We start from the raw sequence: 19,716 nt of genomic DNA on the forward strand, positions 1-19,716 counted from the left end.
TTGTGAGTCCCTTCCAACTTGGCATATTCTGTGATTCTGTAATTCTGACAAATTCTGTGGGCTACCAATGGACAGCATTTCTGAGAGAGGACCCTGAAGTCAACCTTCGGACCATCCTCAAGAAGCGATGTCAACATATCTATGCGTGTTTCTGCATACCACATATAGGGCTGGGGAAGATCATGCACAGATCTAAAGTCCTAAGTAGCTATGATACTTAAAACTCCCAGAACAAGGCATATCTGAATAAAGCATATTCTGTCTATGTCATCTATTAGGAATTCACCTTTTTTCCCGTTTAGGCTGGTCTCCTACAGCAAGCATAGGAAATCAGAGGTTCCACCAAGAATTTCTTTCATGTTAGAGCAAATTCCTTTGGAAAATATTTGTTCCTCACTTTACACACTTCCATTTAAACTTTGCTTTCTTAGCCACAAAAAATGCATGCAGGTCCCTTCTAAATATCTCCACCAAATTGATTTCATATAAAATAGCGCTACAAAACTTAGAGTCATGATTAGATTCATAAATTATCTGAAACACACATATTTTAACACAATAGAGAAAAGCAAGCCCATAACACAAAGATAACAACATCCTATTTCTTCACATTTTATACTTAACCTTAAATGGATTATTTTATTTTTTTCCATGTTATACATTTCAAATAGGTGCACAGACTGTCACCATACTAGCTTTCTAAGTAACAGCAACAACTTGTTCTAGAGCAATGATAAGCTAATCTATGGAGTAACTCCTTTATCTTTCCAGAGGAATGCCTATTCTCTCCTGACTTAATTCAAGTTTGTTTTGGATTTCATGGATAATATCTTTTTCCAAAACATTACAGCTTTTATTTTCCTTGGCCATAAAAGCTATCATGTGCATCAGCAGCTATTTTATATTCTTTCTGCCCTCCTGTGACCTACATTCAAAACTCCCCTTCATAAAAATCTTTCCTCACACTTAACAAAGTACTCTAACCCCAGCTATGAAAGAAGTATTTATTGCAATCTTAGTGAGACAACAAAGTCCAGTAGTAAGGAAGATCCTCTTGGATTTGGCAGATGTAAGTTCAGTGCTTGTTCCACAAAGGCTTTTCTTAGCACTCTAGGCAAGTTAACTAGTGGGATCCATGCTCTTAAATATGGTTTTTGAATACAGACTTTAACATCTCTGTGCTTTGATATCCCAGCTGTAGTCAGAGAAATAAAACTTCCTGTTTTACCTGAGTGTTGTGAGAATAAGAGCGTAAAACATTAGAGGGTTCTTACAGATCCTGGAATAAACATTAAGTGATAAGATCCCCTTTATAAATCTCACAGGGATCTCACAAATTACAATGTGTAGAATCTCAAACAATTTTTCAGAATGTTGTATGCAGGTACGTACGTATTTTTTATGAACAACAAGAAGATCTTGATTGAATTCTGGTGCAAAATGAGAATTAGGGAAAAGAAGTGTTATACAAAAACACACTCTTGTATTATTAATTAAGAAAGAGAAGTAATAATTAAATTACATAGAAAAATGAATAGTACTACAATCAGTGCACTTTGTACTATTAAATTATTAAATACTATAAATAGCTCAAGCTTTCCTTAGTGTTCCAATTATGTTTCAACTCCATATTACTCTGTTATCAGTGGTATATCTGCAGTGAAGAAAGACCTGAATAACATTACCTTCCAGTTTTTGCCTACATTAGTAATTGCAGCAACAGTGTTAACCACAGTTTATAGACCCTTACTGATTAGTATTTTCACTGCCTTTGTTTGCAAGACAGACTGTTGATCTTTGAAGGATGGTTTCGCAGCTCCAGGCAGCTGAATTAACACCCCACCACAGCTGATGAACATGTTGGTCCCTGCCCTTCCTTTCTGCTCCAGCACTAAATACACACTCTGATGCTTGCACCATGCTAGCTCCAGAGCTAATGAGGTCTTTCTGGGAGCCACTTTTAGTCAGTAGTGGGTCACATCAACCTACGGTAAAGCCTGTTATAACTGGAACAAGGAAGGATGGGTGCTGGGGGAGACAGGAATACATGGATAAGAGAGGGAGCAAGGGCATGAGGAGTTAGGCTTTCTTGGCCAGTGAGATCACTTGCACTCACTGCTGACTCTACTGTGTTCCTTCACTAAGAGTAAATATGAGCTAAAAAAATCTGTAGGCAGGGCAGGTTTGTTCATGCTAAAGTGATACTTTCAGTGGTACTTTTCTGGAGTGTGTTTGGTATCTGCTGATAAGTCACATTGCAGGCACATTCTTCAGATTTTTGGGTCTTCTTCTGGGGAATTAGAAGATCAGACACTTGATGAAGAAGATCAGCAAGCTTGATAGGTTCTTCCCAAACTGCAACACAGCTATTGGCACAAGCATCCTCTCCCCAGACGCTAAATAGCAGAATTGGCAAATAATGGATAACTTGTGTGTGTGGCTGGGAAGTGCTGGGCTGGTCAGGAACTTTTTTTCTTGAAAACAAGTAAAAAGAAGACTGCAATAAAAAATAATTAAAAACAAACAAACAAACAAAACAAAACAAAAAAAAAACACACAAAAAACCCCCAAACCAACAACCACCCCAAACAACAACAACAACAACAAGCTGACATACATTAGACCTGAAATTCTTAAACAATACAAAATATCCAGCCAAAAAGCTTCTCCAAATTATAAAATACTGTGAGACTTGTAAAACCAGTGAAATGGCAGTGCCTGATCTCTCAGTTCAGCTTTTGGCATAAGAGAAATGGCTAGGAGCAAGGCCAAAGAGGACACTAGACCAGCTATTCTCACATGCCATAGTAGCTCTCCAGCGAGCATTACTGTGTTGTACCAGTTAAAGCAGCATTAGCCTCTCTTTGTTAATATCTGCATCAGCAACATGGTAGACAGAGGATCAGCTTTTAAAAATGTTTTGAGAATGTTAAGTGTTTCATCCTCATTGCTTATTTTTAGGCTCATCCACATATTCTATGAAACTTCAATTATATGCTTTAAAATCCCTATTGAGTCGACCATGTCCTGACACTGTTTGTATATTATGTTTCATGCAGAGTCCTTGAGACACATTCCTCATTCTAGGCTTATTTGTTCATTACGTAAAACTTAAGCTAACTCTGTCCCACGTGTCCTAAGGTCATATTTTTCTCCTGTCTGCACTTCCTATTTAAGTTTCCCCTCCTAGCACATCATTCAACTTGTCCCTATTCACAAGTTGAAGTTGAAAATCAGTGTGGATAAGTGTGGAGTCTGGGCTTGAAACCTGAGCTGAAGTAACAGCTATAAGGTGCTCATGTGGGTCATGCTGCCAGCAAAGGCAATCCAGGGGTCCCAACACAACATTTTCAACTATTTTCAGATATTTTCCTCCCTTTCCAGCTATGACACAAACACAATCTCACAGCATGGCTGAGCCTATTAGGAAGGAGGTAGAGAAGAAAAGGCCTCATGATAGCAAGGAGAATTGGTGTAGAGGTATTCTGCTAACCCCATGGCAAAGGAATGGTGCCACGCCTCTTGTAGGTGATCTCCGCTGCTGCTGAAAGGTGCAATTCTAGTCTCTGCCTGGCCACAACTTCTCACCTTCCCTTTGTGTTGGGGCTGTGCTGCTTCGTCAGCACAGGCAGCTGAAACAGCTTGCTGATCTAGCTGAGAAAAAGCCTTTTTTGTGACTGTTTTTTCTATTTGGATTAAGTGAGTTTCTCTTGAGTCGCTGTATGGCCTCACAAGCGCTGGCACAACGACAAGGGAGTCAATGGTGACACACAACTGGGCGAGAAGGAGAATCATTCTTTTCGGAAGAGCACCTCCTCGAACTGGCTAAACACAGTTATGAAGCCACAGAGCTGAATATGAACCCGGCACAGGAAAGGACATGGCTGTGAATCAGCACATAAAACTAAATACCAAAGCCAGAAGACTTTAATTAGTTAGTGTAGCACTGTGGTTGCTAATGACTAGTGTTGTAATAACCTGTGAGATCAGCACAGACCTCTGTGATTTGAAAGATCATGGCTTTTCTATGAGAGGAGGATTGCCAGGAACAAGCAATAGCCAGGAACTGACAGAAAGCATAAATGTTAAATATTTCTGAAGTCTTTCTGTTGCTAACAATGGGAAATTACAAACTCTGGCAAAACAAGAATAATTTTTAAATAAGAGTTGAAAATAAGGAATCCACATAAGGAATCCTCTGATACAGGACAGCAGAAGGGATCAAACTGGCATAAGCTCCAGTGTGGCAGTTTTCTGCTTCTAGAGATGCTTCCTGCTTTGCTGTGGCCATAGCTGGCTATCTCAGCTTTACAGAGAGACTCTGCAGGAACTTTGCACAAAGTATATCCTGATCACCTGTAACAGAAGGCATCAGGTTTGACTTTAGTTATTTCTGTCACTCCCCTTCTCACTCTCTGAACCAGGAAAAATAGGTAGTGTCAACATAGGGATGGGGACCAGGGAATTCTACTTACAGTAAAATTTCTTGTCAAACTGACAAAATAGTTTAGCTACGCAGATCCAAATGTTCCATCTGCACCACTGTGTGGTTTCAGCAGTCACTGCCCAGCTGTTTTCTGCCTCTACCTCTCTCTAGTGATTGAATGCATACATTCCCACAGAGGGAAACTTAATAGTACCCAAAGAGTTTGGCTCTCCATGCACACTCTTTAGTCATCTCAGCTAAGCACCAGAGCAATGTATACTCCAGAGCTGTGAGGTACCCTTGTGAAACTTCAGGGCAGATGTCACTCCAGGGAGAATATCTTCCATTTTTAATATGTAAAATATACACATCAAACCAGAAAGCTTACCTCTCCCTCTCTTAATTGTCTTTTAATTATTATTTTTTCAGGTAGGTAGAGAGAGAAACAGTTTACATATTATATTTTATGTTGAGCTTAGTCACTTTTTAAGCAAGTTTAATGTTTCATTGTAGAAATAAAGGAAAAAGATAAAAAACAAAAACAAAACCAAAAGACATCTTTCATTATCTAGCAACTGAGTTTAGCAGTGCTCATACATTTGTCATTGCAAAGATGTATTTCAGCAGGAAACCACATGAGATGAATTAGATTTCCTGTTCAGCTTAGAGAGTAGCAGAAGGCTACTGATGCATCTAGCCAGTTCAGAGTTGTTATTTACTATTACAGGAGACATTAACATTAAAACTCTTTAGTAGTTCTTAATCTGAAGACTAACGTGAATGGGCTGCATGGTGTCGGACTGGTTCTGTCCACTTCTGTGAGCTGCTTATTGCACCATGCAGCTACTGAGAGAGCAAAGTACAATAAATTTGCAGCCTAGGAAGGCTGCCTTTGATGCCAGGCAACTGTGCTTGTGCTCTAAAATAAAAATTTAAACATGCAGCTATAAATTAAGGTGCTCTTCTAAGGCAGATGGAGAGCTGTTCATGGCCACAATCTGTTGCCAAGAAGAAAAGCTTGAACTCTCCAATTTTTTAGCAATAGCTGCTTTGAGCACCACATAATTCCAAGGAGTATCCAAAAGCAATTTCCTTTTTTCTCTCACATAATAACTAAAACTTGATGAAAAGAGAAGACTTTTGTTATGATTTAAAATGTGACTTTTACCACTTTGGAGGTGATTCTTGGCAATCTACATGAAGCTCTTTACAAAAAAAAAATCACTTCTTGGATTTCCATTATAATTTAACTCAAAACCAAGATAAAAAAATAAATCACTAAAGCAAAATATGACCAATGTAAAATGGCACATTTTCTTCAATTTTTTTTGACATTTTTTCCTTAAAAGAGAAGAAATAACAGATTCCAGTAATCATCGAACTCGCCCAATACATAACATCAAATGGAGATACCTGTACTTACAAGGCCAACAGAAAATGAGTGCTTTCCTCTAGAGAGGTTTAAATTTCACTAACAAAAATCAGTTACATTTGAAAGGTTACAGCTATTTGGTGTGGGGGGGTGTTCTTTTTTTTTCCCTCTTATTATTTGGAGTGCCATCTGTAGCAGAAGAGCTGTTCTATGCTCGGTTGTGTGATAAAGCTCACCTGCACACCCAGAAAGATGCTCAGAGAGACAGTGGAAGGAGGAGGAACCCAGATTATACCCTGCCAAGCTACCCTTAGGTCCATCGCAGAGGCTGTCAGCCCATCAAAGAGCCATCTCCACAAGCCTAGAGGAGCACAGGGATGCCAAGTGGAAGGCAGGAACCTAGAATCAGACAATCAAAGAATCATGTAGGTTGAAAAAGACCAATAAAATCGTTGAGTACAACCATTAATCCAGCACCGACAAGTCCACCACTAAACCATGTCCTTAAGCACCACAGCTACACATCTTTTAAATATCTCCAGAGATTGTGACTCAACCACTTCCTTGGGCAGATTGTTTAAAGGCTTGGCAACACTTTCAGCAAATAAATTTCTCTTAATATCCAACATAAACCTTCACTGGTACAACATGAGGCCATTTCCTCATGTCCTATTCCTTGTCAGCTGGGAAAAGAGGCCAAATCCCACCTGGCTACGCCCTCCTTTCAGGTAGTTGTAGACAGCAATAAGATCCCTCCTGAGCCTCCTTTTCTACAGGCTAAACACCCCCAGCTCATTCTGCCACTCCTTATAAGACTTGTGCTCCAGACCCTTCACCAGCTCTGTTGACCTTCACAGGACATGCTCCAGCACCTCAAAACTGAGGGCCCAAAACTGAACAAAGGATTCAAGGTGTGGCCTCACCAGTGCCAAGTACAAGGGGATGATCACTGCTCTGGTCCTGCTGGTCACAGCACAACCTGAACCAAGGACCATCAAGGAACAAACACTTTATCCAGGCCCCTCCCTGGACCATTCCACCAGCGTCCAGGTGAAAAACCCATCATGAGAAGGTGCTGTGAGCAAGCAGCTCCCTGGATCCTCTTTCAGACCAAGTGGGGATGCTGCCCAGAGATGGGATACATCATTTGGTGCAGGAGAAAAGCAGTTTCAGATTGCACAAGATTTACTACCTTATGTTTAGGGGAGGAACCAAAGGCAGGAAAAGGGAGTGGTTTAGGTGATTTGGGGAGGAACAAGAGTGAGTAAGGGGATAAAAAGGGCCATGTGAGTGTAAATACTGTGTATTTCAGTATTTCTGTATCTTACTACATCTATTCTAACATTTTTTCACCTTTTTAACTCCTTTAACTGACTTATTTCAAGGAAGCAATTTAGCAACCAGTAATTTATTATAATGTAGTTTTGATAGAGAAAATGAATAAGTCTCTAGTTAGCTTCTTCTAATAACCTTTGGCAATATTTAGAAGGAAAAGTCTGTTAAAGTTACAAGGAATACTAATAAACTGGTCATACGATTTTCCTTCTGTTAAGTTATTTTACTGTATTATTTTCTGTCTTGTAAATTTTGTCTTTAAAAGTGTTTACCAATTTGCCTCTTCTTAAACCACATGTCAAACATTAATTTTGAGCACAGAGACATAATTTTTACCTTCACTCGGTAGCTAAATATTTGCCTCAGAAATTTTCTGTGGAGTCGTTCTAGAATTAAAACATTTATAACACCACTTTGTCATCACTGTTTTCAAGAATTCTTGAATGATGGGTAGCCTGAATCATCATGGCTAGGCTTCGCGAATAGAGGAGAGTAAAATATCATCTTCAAGAAAGAACGGAGAAATCAGCAGTCAATATAATTTCAATATCAAGAACAATATTCCAATAAATTAAATTATCACTTTAAAAGCACCTGGAGGGTCAGTGAAAAAGAAATAGACAGGAAATATTTGTTGCAAACAAAAGTTTTTTTAACTGCTGTATTTTCTTTCTTTAACAGCCTATCTGGCCTGTAGCAAAACCCAGCAATAGAAGTGATGTGTATTGACTTTAGGGAATCTTTGGCCACTATCTTACATGACATTCTCATAGACGATGTACAGAAATATTTTGTTCTGGCCTAACTTGCTACACAGCAGGTGTACAACAGCTTGTAGAAAATACTCCTAGGCTTATCTGTATTTTGTTTTCAAACTAAAAGGATAGATAATATAGAATTCTGCCAAGTTCTGGCCAAAACCAATGCAACATTTTCACTTATGACTTGGTTAATGGAATGGAGAGCACACTCAAAAAGATGCAAAAGAAAAGGGTCTGCAAGGGAGTTGAAGGGCAAGAATTTGATAAATAGGAGAAGTGGTCTGTAATCAATACGATGAAACTCAATAAATACAAGGACCAAGTACTGCACTAAGGCAAGGAAAAAATCAAATGCACAAATACAAAATTGAGAATACTAACAGAACTGTAGAAAGAGACCTGGGTGTTACAGTAAACCACATATTGAATATGAGTCAACAAGATGATGATGATGATGATAAAATAGCAAAACTCATCCTGGGACATTTTAATAGATGTGTCATATGCAAGGCAGGGTTAGTAATTGTTTTTCTTAACCGACCTTTCAGAAGTCTTAGTTTGGTGTAGTTTAATACAATAGTACAAAAAGAAAAGTACTTTATAAAAAAAAAAAGAGCTTAAAATATGGAGAATGATTGAAAAAGGGAGAGGAAATATTTGCTATAAAAAATAAAGGCTGATGGCAAGTGTGGAGGAGATATTGCAACAACCTTCCAATAAGCAGAAAATTCTCACAGCAGGGATCCCACTGATTGTGCTTCATGATGCTGAGGGCAAGACAAAACCTTGCTGCCTTTAATTGCAGATGGAAAGGTTTAGGCTAAAACAGGAAAACCTTCTAACTCTAACGATAGCTACAGACAGAAATAGGTCACCAAAAGCTGGAGTATAATCTCCACCATTCAGCTTTCTAAGAAGAGGTTAGAAAAATAACCATCAGGGGTTCTCCATTCCTTGGAGGAAGAAGCAAACGCTGCAAGTTCCTCCTGGATTTTCATTTTATCTACTTTTGTTACAGTCTCAAAGAAACAGAAACTTGTAACTTAAATTAGCTTTTTTAAACACTAAATATTTTCATGCCAGTTTCTGACAGTGACTTGCCTTTCAGAAATTCATGCCCTGGTGGTCTGCTCCTTTTAAGCAGTAACATCTGCAAGAGGTTAGATCTGTTGCTGACTTTGATCCATTCTGTCAAGACGGCTTAATGGATCTGCAAAGCATGCAGGTCTTTGATTCCAAATATTTATCTTCTTTTGGATTTATTTCTGACCATTTGAATTTTTCATTTCCTCACAGAGCCCCTCTGACATATTCATCAGCTACAGAATTCAGATGCCACTGTTCTTGATGCTTCCTCCTGGCATCACTGGGGCTGCTTTTAACTCATGGTAGGTTTATTTATTACTCAAATAAACTATCTAATGAAATATGTTTATTATTTTAACCATTCTACTGTGGTGTGCTTAAATATTTACCAGGTTCATTTTAAGGATTTTCTTTTCTTAAATATTTTGCCTTTCCTTTTGTGGTTTTATGGCTTTCGACACCCATTCTGCAGTTAAGATCACTACACTAATCTTCACTATCTTGCAGCTACTCTGACAGAGAGAGTAATCTGTAATTACTTCTTAAATCAGATCTCATTTGTTACTTAGAACTAAATCTCTTGTGCACCAGCAAAGCCCCTACTTCTTAAAGCTGTCATTTGTGGTAACAAGAATTTGCAACTCTTAGCTAGATCCTGGTATTGGAGTCACTAATCCTTGAAATGATCTATTACTACAAGTTTGCTTCTATTTGGACCCTTCTTTGTGCACTTCTTTTGCAAGGGTAAGTTTTCTATAACAAAATGCACTGAGACTTGGAGCTAGATAAAAATTAAGTCTATGGCTCATGTTCTCAGTTCTCCTCAGAAACTTCATTAAAGTAAAACTGTATTGTATTGAGGAACGAAGATTAGAAAATACATTTGAGATTATGGAATGTGCTTGTTTCGTCAGTTTTCCATTAGAGTTCAGGGAGGAAAAACATCTACCTCCCATTCCCCCTTATATCTGCTGTGCTTGTAGAATTGAATTTCCAGGTATATTAATTGATTTTCTCAAACAAGAACTGGCATTGTTGTTGACACATCCCTCATGCAACTTTTTTTACATTTATTAATACAAGACTTGTGCAGAACTGGGTCACTGCTACCATGTACAAAATTTGGATCACAAATTGCAAGTTATGTAGAGCATAGGATATCCTGTTTATGACTATGTGTATTGCAGGCAGGTTAAGTACTATCCTAGTTGAACTTCATCTCACTTTCCCATCTTCTGATACTTTGTAAACTGGTTTCACAGGGAATAGGTGAGACAGATCATGAGGCCAGGAGCTGGACTCGTTGAACCTGATGGGTCCCTTCTAGTTCAGCATATTCTCTGAGTCTATGAGTCTGAATTGGATCTATTTAATTTGAACAACTTAAAAAACCTCATATAAAATGCCCTGGATCTATCAGCACACCTGCCATCAGAGCCTCTCCATTTTTGGAAGATGAACTGAACAAGAAGCATGTATCTGGGCAGGGCAGCAGTGCTTTCAGTGGCAGTGCAGATGCACACAGACTTCCTGAGCCAGAAGCGTTGTTTCCTGCACACAATGGGCCACACAAAACAAGACTGCAAAGCTGGTCACATCAGACACAACTTTCTGCGTAGTCACATATTGTCACTGATGACAAAGACGACAAAGACAGGATCCTTTTGAGCATCATGTCTGTCTTTGTGAGAAGAGTTCTGCAAATGCAGGTGGGGCAGCTCAGCAGCAAAAAGACATTTCTAGAATGGGAAGTACAATATTAATGATGATAAGTTCAGCCCTTATTTGGTGAAATGACTAGTATAAGCATGTTGTTGAACAAGTAGAGGAGAATAACTAGTCATGCAGAATTCCCCTATCTCAGTGCTCTGGCAGCATGTTGGGACTGGAAAATCAACAGCAAGACATGTTATTTAGGAAATAAAAACAACTATTTTCATTGGAAGTGGTAGTAGACTTTTTTGGGGTACTTCCTCAGTTGCATCAGGGGCACTGAAGGTGAAAAAACATTCTCTGCTGTTCTGGTTTCAGCTGGGATGGAGTTAATTTTTTTCCTAGTAGCTAGTACAGTGCTGTGGGTTTTGCATTTATTATGAGAATAATGTTAATAACACATGGATGTTTTAGCTCCTGCTGAGCAGTGCTTACTCTAAATCAAGGACTTCCCAGTTTCCCTAGCTTTGCTAGCAAGCAGGTGCACAAGAAGCCAGGAGGGAGCATAGCCAGAACAGCTGACCCAAACTAGCCAAAGAGATATTCCATACCACAGAATATCATGCCCAGTATATAAACTGGGGGTAGTTGACAACAGGGAATGATTGCTGCTCAGGGCTGGACTGAATATTGGTCAGCATGTGATGAGCAATTGTATAGTGCATTATTTGTACTCCTTGGGTTTTATTTCTCTCTCTCTCTCTCTTTGTTGCCAGCCTTTTCATTAAAATTACTATTAATAATAATATTATTATTATTAATAGTAAGTACCAAGATCAGTGTTTACAGAACCATAGTGCTGTCTACTCTCTTATATGGTTCTGAATCATGGGTCATCTACCGCCACCGCCTGCGTCCCCTAGAACGCTTCCATCAACGCTGCCTCCGCACAATCCTAAACATTCACTGGTCAGATTATGTGACCAATACATCTGTTCTCGAACAGGCAGCAATCACAAGTATTGAGGCCATGTTGCTGAGAACACAGCTGCGTTGGGCAGGACAAGTCTCCAGGATGAAGGACCACCGCCTCCCCAAGATCCTGCTCTATGGTGAACTTGCCACTGGCTGCCGCAACAGAGGAGCCCCGAAGAAAAGATACAAGGACTCCCTGAAACAACAACTCAGCCTCGGGCATATTGATCACCATAACTGGTCTACTCTGGCCTCCAATCGGGAGGCCTGGAGACACACCATCTATAACGCTGCTGATGCTTTTGAGAAAGCACGCAGGATCACTCTCGAGGAGAAAAGACAACGCAGAAAGAATCGAGCCTTGCAGAATATACCATCTAAGGAGTCTTTCTGCTGTGCCTTTTGCAACCGGACATGCCTTTCTCGTATTGGCCTTTTTAGCCACCAATGCGCTTGCAAGAAACGTGGGTAGAGCCCTTCCCAAATCTTCGTTCGCGAAGCCTAGCCATGATTGATTATTATGGATATTCTTGATATATTTTAATTATTAAGCTGTTCTTTTCTCAACACATGGTTTTTTTATCTTTTTCTGATTCTCCTCCCCAACCCACCGGGGCTGGGGGCAGTGAGCAAGTGGCTGTGTGGTGCTTAGTTGCTGATTGGGGTTAAATCACGACATCCATATATTCAGATCTCCATACCCCTGATCAAATGGAAGGAGTAATTGTGTTGCAAGCTATTGCAACTAACCATGGAAACCAAAGCCAGTTTTAGGTGATATAGCAAGGTGCATGAATCTGGGTGTCTCAAAGCTATCTTGGCCATTCTGACAGAAGCAGACTATGATCCCTCAAGTTCCCAGCACACTGAGATCAACAAACTGATCCACTGACCACTGGAGACTGTGCCTGCAGCCCAACATCCAAGCTCACGAGCTCATCCATAGGCAATCTCCACTAAGACCTTTTCAATTACTGCTTAAGTTACTGTCAAGTGGCGGCTGGATGTGTGTGCTTGTCCAGCTCAAAGAAAAGTTATTGATCTTCTGTCAGACTTGATTCTACTCATACCTTTCCTACATTTGTTTTACATATTTAAGAATAGCTATGTCGTAATCATGAGGAATTACATCCCAATGTTTTCCCCTCCCTACTTAATCTAGCACTGATGATAGCAGGTTATGTCACATCCTTGGCAACAGGGGCTCTCTGGCTTGGGAGAAAGGAGAAGGAAAGATGTCTGCAGAGACTTGGATCTGTCAGAAGTTAGGGACGGGAGAAGAGAAGCCAAAGATACTTCATAACAATGACAAGTAGAGTCAAGTAGCTCCTTGAGTTCAAGCACACTTTGGGCAAGACTTGATTTTAGTTTTCAAACTTGTCATGGATCAGGCATAGAAAAGTGTAAAGAAGAGAATGATCACTCCCTTAAGGTATGCATATCACTTTTATGCTGGATGATATTATTCTGGGGGCTGAAAAAGCACATTTTTGACTAAACAGGGGAAGCCCATCAATAAATGTCCTGAAGTCGATGACCACATTGTGTTCTTGGATATGCTTAAGTCCAGGATTGCAGCTGTGACCAGTTACTGTGACAAAGAATAAAGTCGGATGTCTTGAGTAATGTCAGGTGGATTTCACTTTCCTATCCTAAGCTAAAAGCTCACTTTTACGATGTCATTCAATAATAAGAGCTGATATGTTAGCAGGGTGGGGAGTGCATGAGCCCTTGTCTAGTTACATTATTGTGTAAATTCTGTTCAGAATTAATAAGTGCTTGGTTCAGTGCCTGACACATACCTGCTTTTTCACAGTAACTGCCACACAGTTATGACATGAGAAAATCCCAAGAGAATATTAGGTGAGTGAAAAGCAGGTGCAATAGGTATAGATGAAGTAGAAGGGAAGGGACGTTTTGTGTTTCAGGCTTGGACAAGTTAGGGCCAAGACAGGCAGAACTGAAGCATTCATTTTAACCACTAGTCTTCCTGAAGGCAGGATTCTTAATCCAGTCCTCTGCTGTCTGAGGTCCCCCTGGCTGATGCATTTGCAAAGAGAAGATATTACAGAAGAAATCATGCCTTGAGCACCCATGGTGTTGTCGATAGATGTTTTCCACAGAATCCAAGTCGGTCAAATACCTCTGACTTGGTCCACTTGGGATCATGTGGAACAATGCCGAAGGAGCACGCTTGCCAAGTACACAATTTCCACTGTGGCTCTGGCCCAGGCTCTGTCTGGTCATTAACTCTATGCCATCACCAAGTTCTTCAAAGCTGCTGTTGATGGAGTTGAGACAGTTTACAACAAAACCACCAGAAATAAAAGAGGAAAAATATGCATTCCAAACTTGCATATATTTCTTGGAAACATTTGGATTCCATGACAAAGCTGCCTGAGGAGCACAAAAAGAGCATGAAAGAATTGGCAAAAGAGCCTTTGGTCTGGTATTTCATTCAGAAATATGGCTATCTGGTACTTTATCTTACACAGTCCTGCCAGATAAAAATTACTCCTTTAAATAAAGGAGTACTACTTAAATATTCTCACCACTACCTCAGCTTCAGTCAAACAGTGTGGTCTTATACAAGTTCAGCATCTTGTGTCTAAGGGCTGCAACATGTTTAATCCAATACAAGGTACCCTACAACTGGACTTATAGTTTTGTGAAGCCACTGTCTCATCACTGTCTCTGCTGTTTGCAGCTGCCAGCCTCTTGTCTCTCTCTGTCCAAAGACGACAACCTGTGTAGTGTTGCCTGAGAGTAGAGAGGGTAGCCAATGAAACTAGAGCATGCAGACAGCTGTCTCTCCCTCCCCCTCCATGCTACCTTTGTAAAGATATTTAGGTGTTGCTCGTTCAGCCTTACAAGCCTCACTGTGCTTTAAAGAGCCATGCTTAAATAGGTCTGAAAATATCAGTCAGTGTGTTAGGTGAAAAATCAATGAATGCTAAGGAGAGCTTAGAGAGCAAGCCAGAAGGGACACAGAAGAAGATACATGATAGTTTGGGAGCCTAAAACGAGGGGGGGGGGGGAATGGAAAGAATGCAAAATACAGATAGGGAACTCGGATGAGAGAATATTTTTGAGGTGGAAAAAAGAGTGGGTATTAGAAAGTAGAAAGAACAACAAGAAAAGCAATTACATGCACACAGGAAAGAGCTGGAGAAAATAAAGAAAATTAGAAGACTAGAAGACTAGGAAAACAGAAACAAAATGTTGAACTGATTAACAAGAGAGATAGAAAATACACATATGGATACAGAGAAAGGATAATTAAAATATCAAAAACAATGAGCTAAGCTGTTTCATTTAAACAAAATATATGCACACTGTGAGAGATGCCAAGCAGTAGAGACTCAGCACTAAGTGGATTTTCTTAGTTTGGGCTGTTGTGCAAACCAGCCACCCTCATGTGATACTACGCCAGAGTTACATCTTGCCAGGGAACTCCTATTTCAGTGGGTCTCTGCTCACCCACACATTTCCATGCTGTGCTCTCTTTCTGGGTGACAACACACTTTTAAAGTTCTGAGCCTGAAAGAAAGCAGTGACGAAAGCTTTTTGTTTTATTTTTTCCTTTTCTGATATTTTTCTTTCATACATTCCCATAGCAGTCAGGACTCCTGTGCCAACACACATACATTCTCAGATCTGATCCTATTTTTATATAACTCAACAGGTGACTACTGCTCACTTCTATCAAAAGCCCACCAGTATCAGGGTGCAGAGGGAAAGTACTGGTTCATGTGGGAACAATGCTGAAAGAAGCAGACTCAGAAAGCTTTAGCTGGCAGAAAAAATTTGAGCAAGAGTGACATTTAGGAAAGAGTAGGTGGTATACGAGTAACTGTGGATGGTAAAAATAAAAAATTAAAATCGTGATGCCCCCACTGAAACCACCTACACCACCACCATCTTTTATCTGTTGCTTCAATCACTCTCTGACCTGAGAAAGTTTTTACCCTTTGCACCCTAGAGTCAAATTTTCAAAAGCACTGTACCTACAGCCTCAGATGGAAATCCAGTGAAAGTTTAAAAGCTGCCATAGGACTTAAAACATCTGTCTCTTGATAAAAAAGAGTGACCTTAATAGTACCTTTGCCCATTCTTCACACAACTTCTCATTCAGGAAGTGCTCTATACTCTGTCTCAAGAGCCCTGAGGGTACAGGCAGGCTGTGATGCCCTGAACACCCTCACCCAGGACCCCCACCCACTGCCCAGTGGCCGGAGCTCTGGTGGGGCTCAGCCCTGGGCCCAGACCTGACCCTGTGGGGGACATGCCTCCATCTCCTGCTCATCTGAACCACTGAACCATCTGCAGGTCCTGCCACAACCTCAGCCCTGCTTGGGTGTGGGGGGCTGCACCCTGACCATGAGGGCACTGCCCTACCTTGGCAATCGACTCTCTTACTGGGGCAGCCCTGCTGTTGCTGCTCCCTGGCACTAACAGGCAGTGAGATTTGTTTGAGCTGGTAACTGTTAGATATCACCACTTGCTTATCTGAACACAATTTATTCAGCATTGGTAGGATCCTTTTCTACTTGTGACCTGTGTGTTCTGGCCGTGTGGCATCTGGAAACAGCCTGTGTCATGCTTATTTCTGATTATTTTCTTACTTTACAATGGTACTTCTACATTTCCTCCCTTCCAGTAGGTGTGCTGGAGGCCTGGAGTGGAGACTGAGGGTGGCCTCATCCCTTTGAAGAATGAAATTGTTGAACAGCTGGTAAAGAAATGTCACTTTAGTCACTGACTTATCACAGAATCATAGAATGGCCTGGGTCGGAAGGGACCTTAAAGATCATCTAGTTCCAACCCCTTTGCCATGGGGCACACCTTCCACTAGACCAGGCTGCTCAGAATTCCATACAGCCTGGCCTTAAACACTTCCAGGGATGAGGCATCTACCACTTCTCTGGGCAGTATGTTCCAGTGCCTCACCATCCTCACAGTAAAGACTTTTTCCCTAATATCTAATCTAAACCTACCCTCTTTCAGATTGACGCTGTTCCCCCTTTTCCTATCACTAAATGCTCTTGTAAAAAGTCCCTCTCTGTCTTTCTTGTAGGCTCCCATCAGGCACTGGAAGGTCGCAAATAGGTTAACCCTTAAGCCGTCTCTTTTCCTGGCTGAACAAACCCAAATCTCTCAGCCTTCCCTTGTAGGAGAGGTGTTCCATCCCTCTAATAATCTTGCAGACTGGTGATCTTGCGGTTAGTAGGTGCTCTGTATTCACTTGAGAAAGAATTTGGGTACATAGAACAGAAAATTTAAACCGACAGAGCTGAACACATCCACCACTTCAATCAATTTTCTTCCAAATCTGAGTAGGGCTAACAGGCTTTGTCATGGGGAGCTGGGTATTACTGATCCACCATTTCTTGCACCACACCACAACCGTGATCAGCTTCGTTTTGCACAGCCGCCGCTCCGAACCAGTCACGCACAGCGGGGCCTGATCCGCAGGGAACATCGGCACGAGCATCGGAGTCGAACAACACAATCGCAATTCATCTCGTTTTAATCCAACCATGGACAGCCTGGACCACCACAGGCTGCTGGGGACTGACTCTCGCTCTGTAGATCTGCAGCGAGGCGAGGCTGAGGGCTGCGGGTTGACCCCGGCTGACCTGACCTGACCTGACCTGACCCGGCCCGGCCCGGCCCGACCCCTCTCCCCGAGCCCAGCCCAGCCCGGCCCGGCCGTGCCCGGCCACGCTCCCCGGCCCGGCTCTCGGCGGCGGCACCTGCCGGCCACGGCGTCCGCGCGCCCCCGCTGCGCATGCGCCGCCGCGGCCACAGCAGACACCCCCCCCGCCAGAACTACGTATCCCGGCGTGCCGCGCGCCGGCCTCCGCAACAGCGCCAATGGGGAGGGAAGAGGCAGCTCCCGCCCCCACACAGCAGGTGTGGAAGCGATCCCCGGGCCACCGTTTCCCCTCCCTCCTCTGGGCCAGCGCGCAGGCAGAGGCCTGGCGCGGGAGTCTGTTACAAAGGAGTAGCTCGGCGGGGGAGGGAATAGGCCCCGGCTTCCATATGGAAGCCGTAGGGGCGTCTCCTCCCCGCTCCCTGGGCGGCCAGAGGGAGTGGCGGGGGGAAGGGTGGCCGCGCCTCAGGGAAAGCGGCAGTTCGGGGGCTTCCCGCGCGCTGTCAGTTACGAGCGCGCGAGGCGGGCGGGCGCCCTCGGGTTGGCCAGCGGCCGCGCGCAGCCCCGCCCGCCCCCTCGCCGGATTCGCTGGCGGCCGGGGCGCGCGCGCCGTCAATCAGCGGCTCGATCCGCGGCGGGACCCGAGGCCGAGGGCCCGGTGTGGCCCCGCCCCGCCGCGGCCCAGGCCCCGCCCCCTTCCCGCCCCTCCCTCCGCCCGGCGCTGTCAAGATAGCGGCGCGAGGGCGGGAGCCGCAGCCGCCCCCGCGGAGCGCGCGCGGCCCGACGGCCACGCCCCTCCCGCGCGGCGCGGACGGCACAGCACCGGGAGGAGGAGGAGGAGGCCGCCGCCGAGGGCTCTGGGCCGCGTCCCGCCCCCGCCCCGCCCCTCGTGCCTGCGGCGTGGGGAGCCGGGCTGAGGAGGAGCGGGGCGGCCGAGGGGCCGGCGGCTGGGCTCGGTTTCCTGCTCAGTGGGCGTCGTTGGGGCCCCGGCGGGCCCCGCCCCCGCCCGCCCCCCCCCGGCCCGCGACTGTCACTCAAGGCGGCGGGCTGAGGCCGGCGGCGGCGGCGGGCGGAGAGAAAGGGAGCTACGCCACAGCCCAGCGGCGGCCATTCGTGGAAAAATAGGCCGTCCCGCTCCTCCCAGCTCCCGGCTGCGACCGGCCTTCTCCCCGCTACCCCCACCCCACCCTCCGCCTCCTCCTCCTCCTTCTCCTCCCCCCTAGAGCGGCGCCTCAGCGGGGCATTAATGCGGGATGAGCGGTATGTAACCCCCTCCCTCTCTCCCTCCTGTGCACACCCCTCCCTCCCTCCGCTCCTCCCTCCACCCTTCATCGCCCCTCTATCCCGCCCTCCTGGGTTCCCCCTTTTCTTCCCTGCTTTTCCCCCTTCTTACCCCGCTCTTCTCTCGCTGCCCCTCCACCCATCCGTGCTGCTTCCTCTTATGCCCCCTTTCTTCTCTTCCTCTCCTGCCTACCCCTCCGGCTTGCCTCCTCCGTGCCTCCCTCCTCCATTCCCCCTTTCTTCGCGAACCCTCCCTCCTGTGCACATCCCTCCCTCCTTCATTCCTCTTTTCCTCCCTCTTTCCCTCCCATGCACAACCCTCCTCCTGCCCCCTAAAGCATCGACGGCCACTGAGTGGCCGCCGATGCTTTAGGGGGCAGGAGGAGGAGGAGGGTTGTGGGTGGTTTTTTCCTGCTGTCTCTGGGAGAGGAAACCAAACCTCCCCTTTTTGGGTGTTAACTCTCCAGCCCCTATGGGTTGGGTTTCAAACCACGTTTCTTAGGACTTGTTCTTTTGTAATAATGATTTCTACTGTTGTTTTTATGAAGAAGCAAAGGCGACGAGCTGGGAACCAAAAAGGATATTATCGTAGCTTTTGTTATTGTATAAATGAAGGTGAATAATTAACCTGTTACACTTGATATTTTTGCAGATCAAAAGAAGGAGGAAACTATGCCCACAGAGGGAGAGAAATCTCCCGAGGCAGAGAATAACAACAATAATAATAAAAAAGGGAAAACTGGAGGCTCACAGGTAAAGAACACACATCCGAATAGGAAAGTGCCCAGACTATTAGCATTTAAAATGAAATGTTCAGCTAAAAGCATTTCCTGCTCAGGGCATCTTTCTCTGGGTTGGATGAAATAGTTTGTTGGGTGCAATGTTTTCACTGTCTGGACATGTTTATTTGATTGCATTTTGCAGCGATCAGCTGCTTTACATGTAATAGAAACATTTTTTCATTTTTTCTCTATTTTAGAGAGGAAAAAAGACTGAATTGAGGATGCAGTTGAGGTCCTGGCTGTCACATATTCATTGATTTTTAAGGACTTTATGTTTAAGTATTACTTACAGCAATTTGTAGTTCCTTGTTCAGATCTGTATTGTTGGTCTCCATGCAGAAGCACTTTTTTTTTTTTTTTTTTTTTTTTTTTTTTTTTTTTTTTTTTTT

At 43.5% G+C, this 19,716-nt stretch overlaps 1 protein-coding gene and 1 long non-coding RNA gene across 3 annotated transcripts in view; one reads left to right on the forward strand and one right to left on the reverse strand.

Moving 5' to 3' along the window:
* Positions 1-18,862, reverse strand: LOC113968262. Its single transcript, XR_003534459.1, has 3 exons — positions 18,658-18,862; positions 6,035-6,197; positions 1-2,497 (listed from the first exon to the last, which is right to left on the reverse strand). It is a non-coding gene; the product is annotated as an uncharacterized LOC113968262 (long non-coding RNA).
* The window catches only part of SP4 (Sp4 transcription factor), a 27,835-nt gene continuing 25,509 nt past the window's right edge, over positions 17,391-19,716 (forward strand). Inside the window, exons 1-2 of one of the 2 annotated variants that reach the window (XM_027684664.1) lie at positions 17,391-17,524; positions 19,198-19,298. In XM_027684664.1, the coding sequence (XP_027540465.1) occupies positions 19,218-19,298 (81 nt within the window). In that variant the 5' untranslated portion in view covers positions 17,391-17,524; positions 19,198-19,217. Of the gene's footprint in view, positions 17,525-18,292; positions 18,525-19,197; positions 19,299-19,716 lie in introns of those variants that run through there. The other variant, XM_027684663.1, reaches the window with a different exon arrangement.

Source organism: Neopelma chrysocephalum, unplaced genomic scaffold (genome assembly GCF_003984885.1).
Source record: "Neopelma chrysocephalum unplaced genomic scaffold, ASM398488v2 Primary Assembly neopelma1_67, whole genome shotgun sequence".
Taxonomy (NCBI): Eukaryota; Metazoa; Chordata; class Aves; order Passeriformes; family Pipridae; genus Neopelma; species Neopelma chrysocephalum.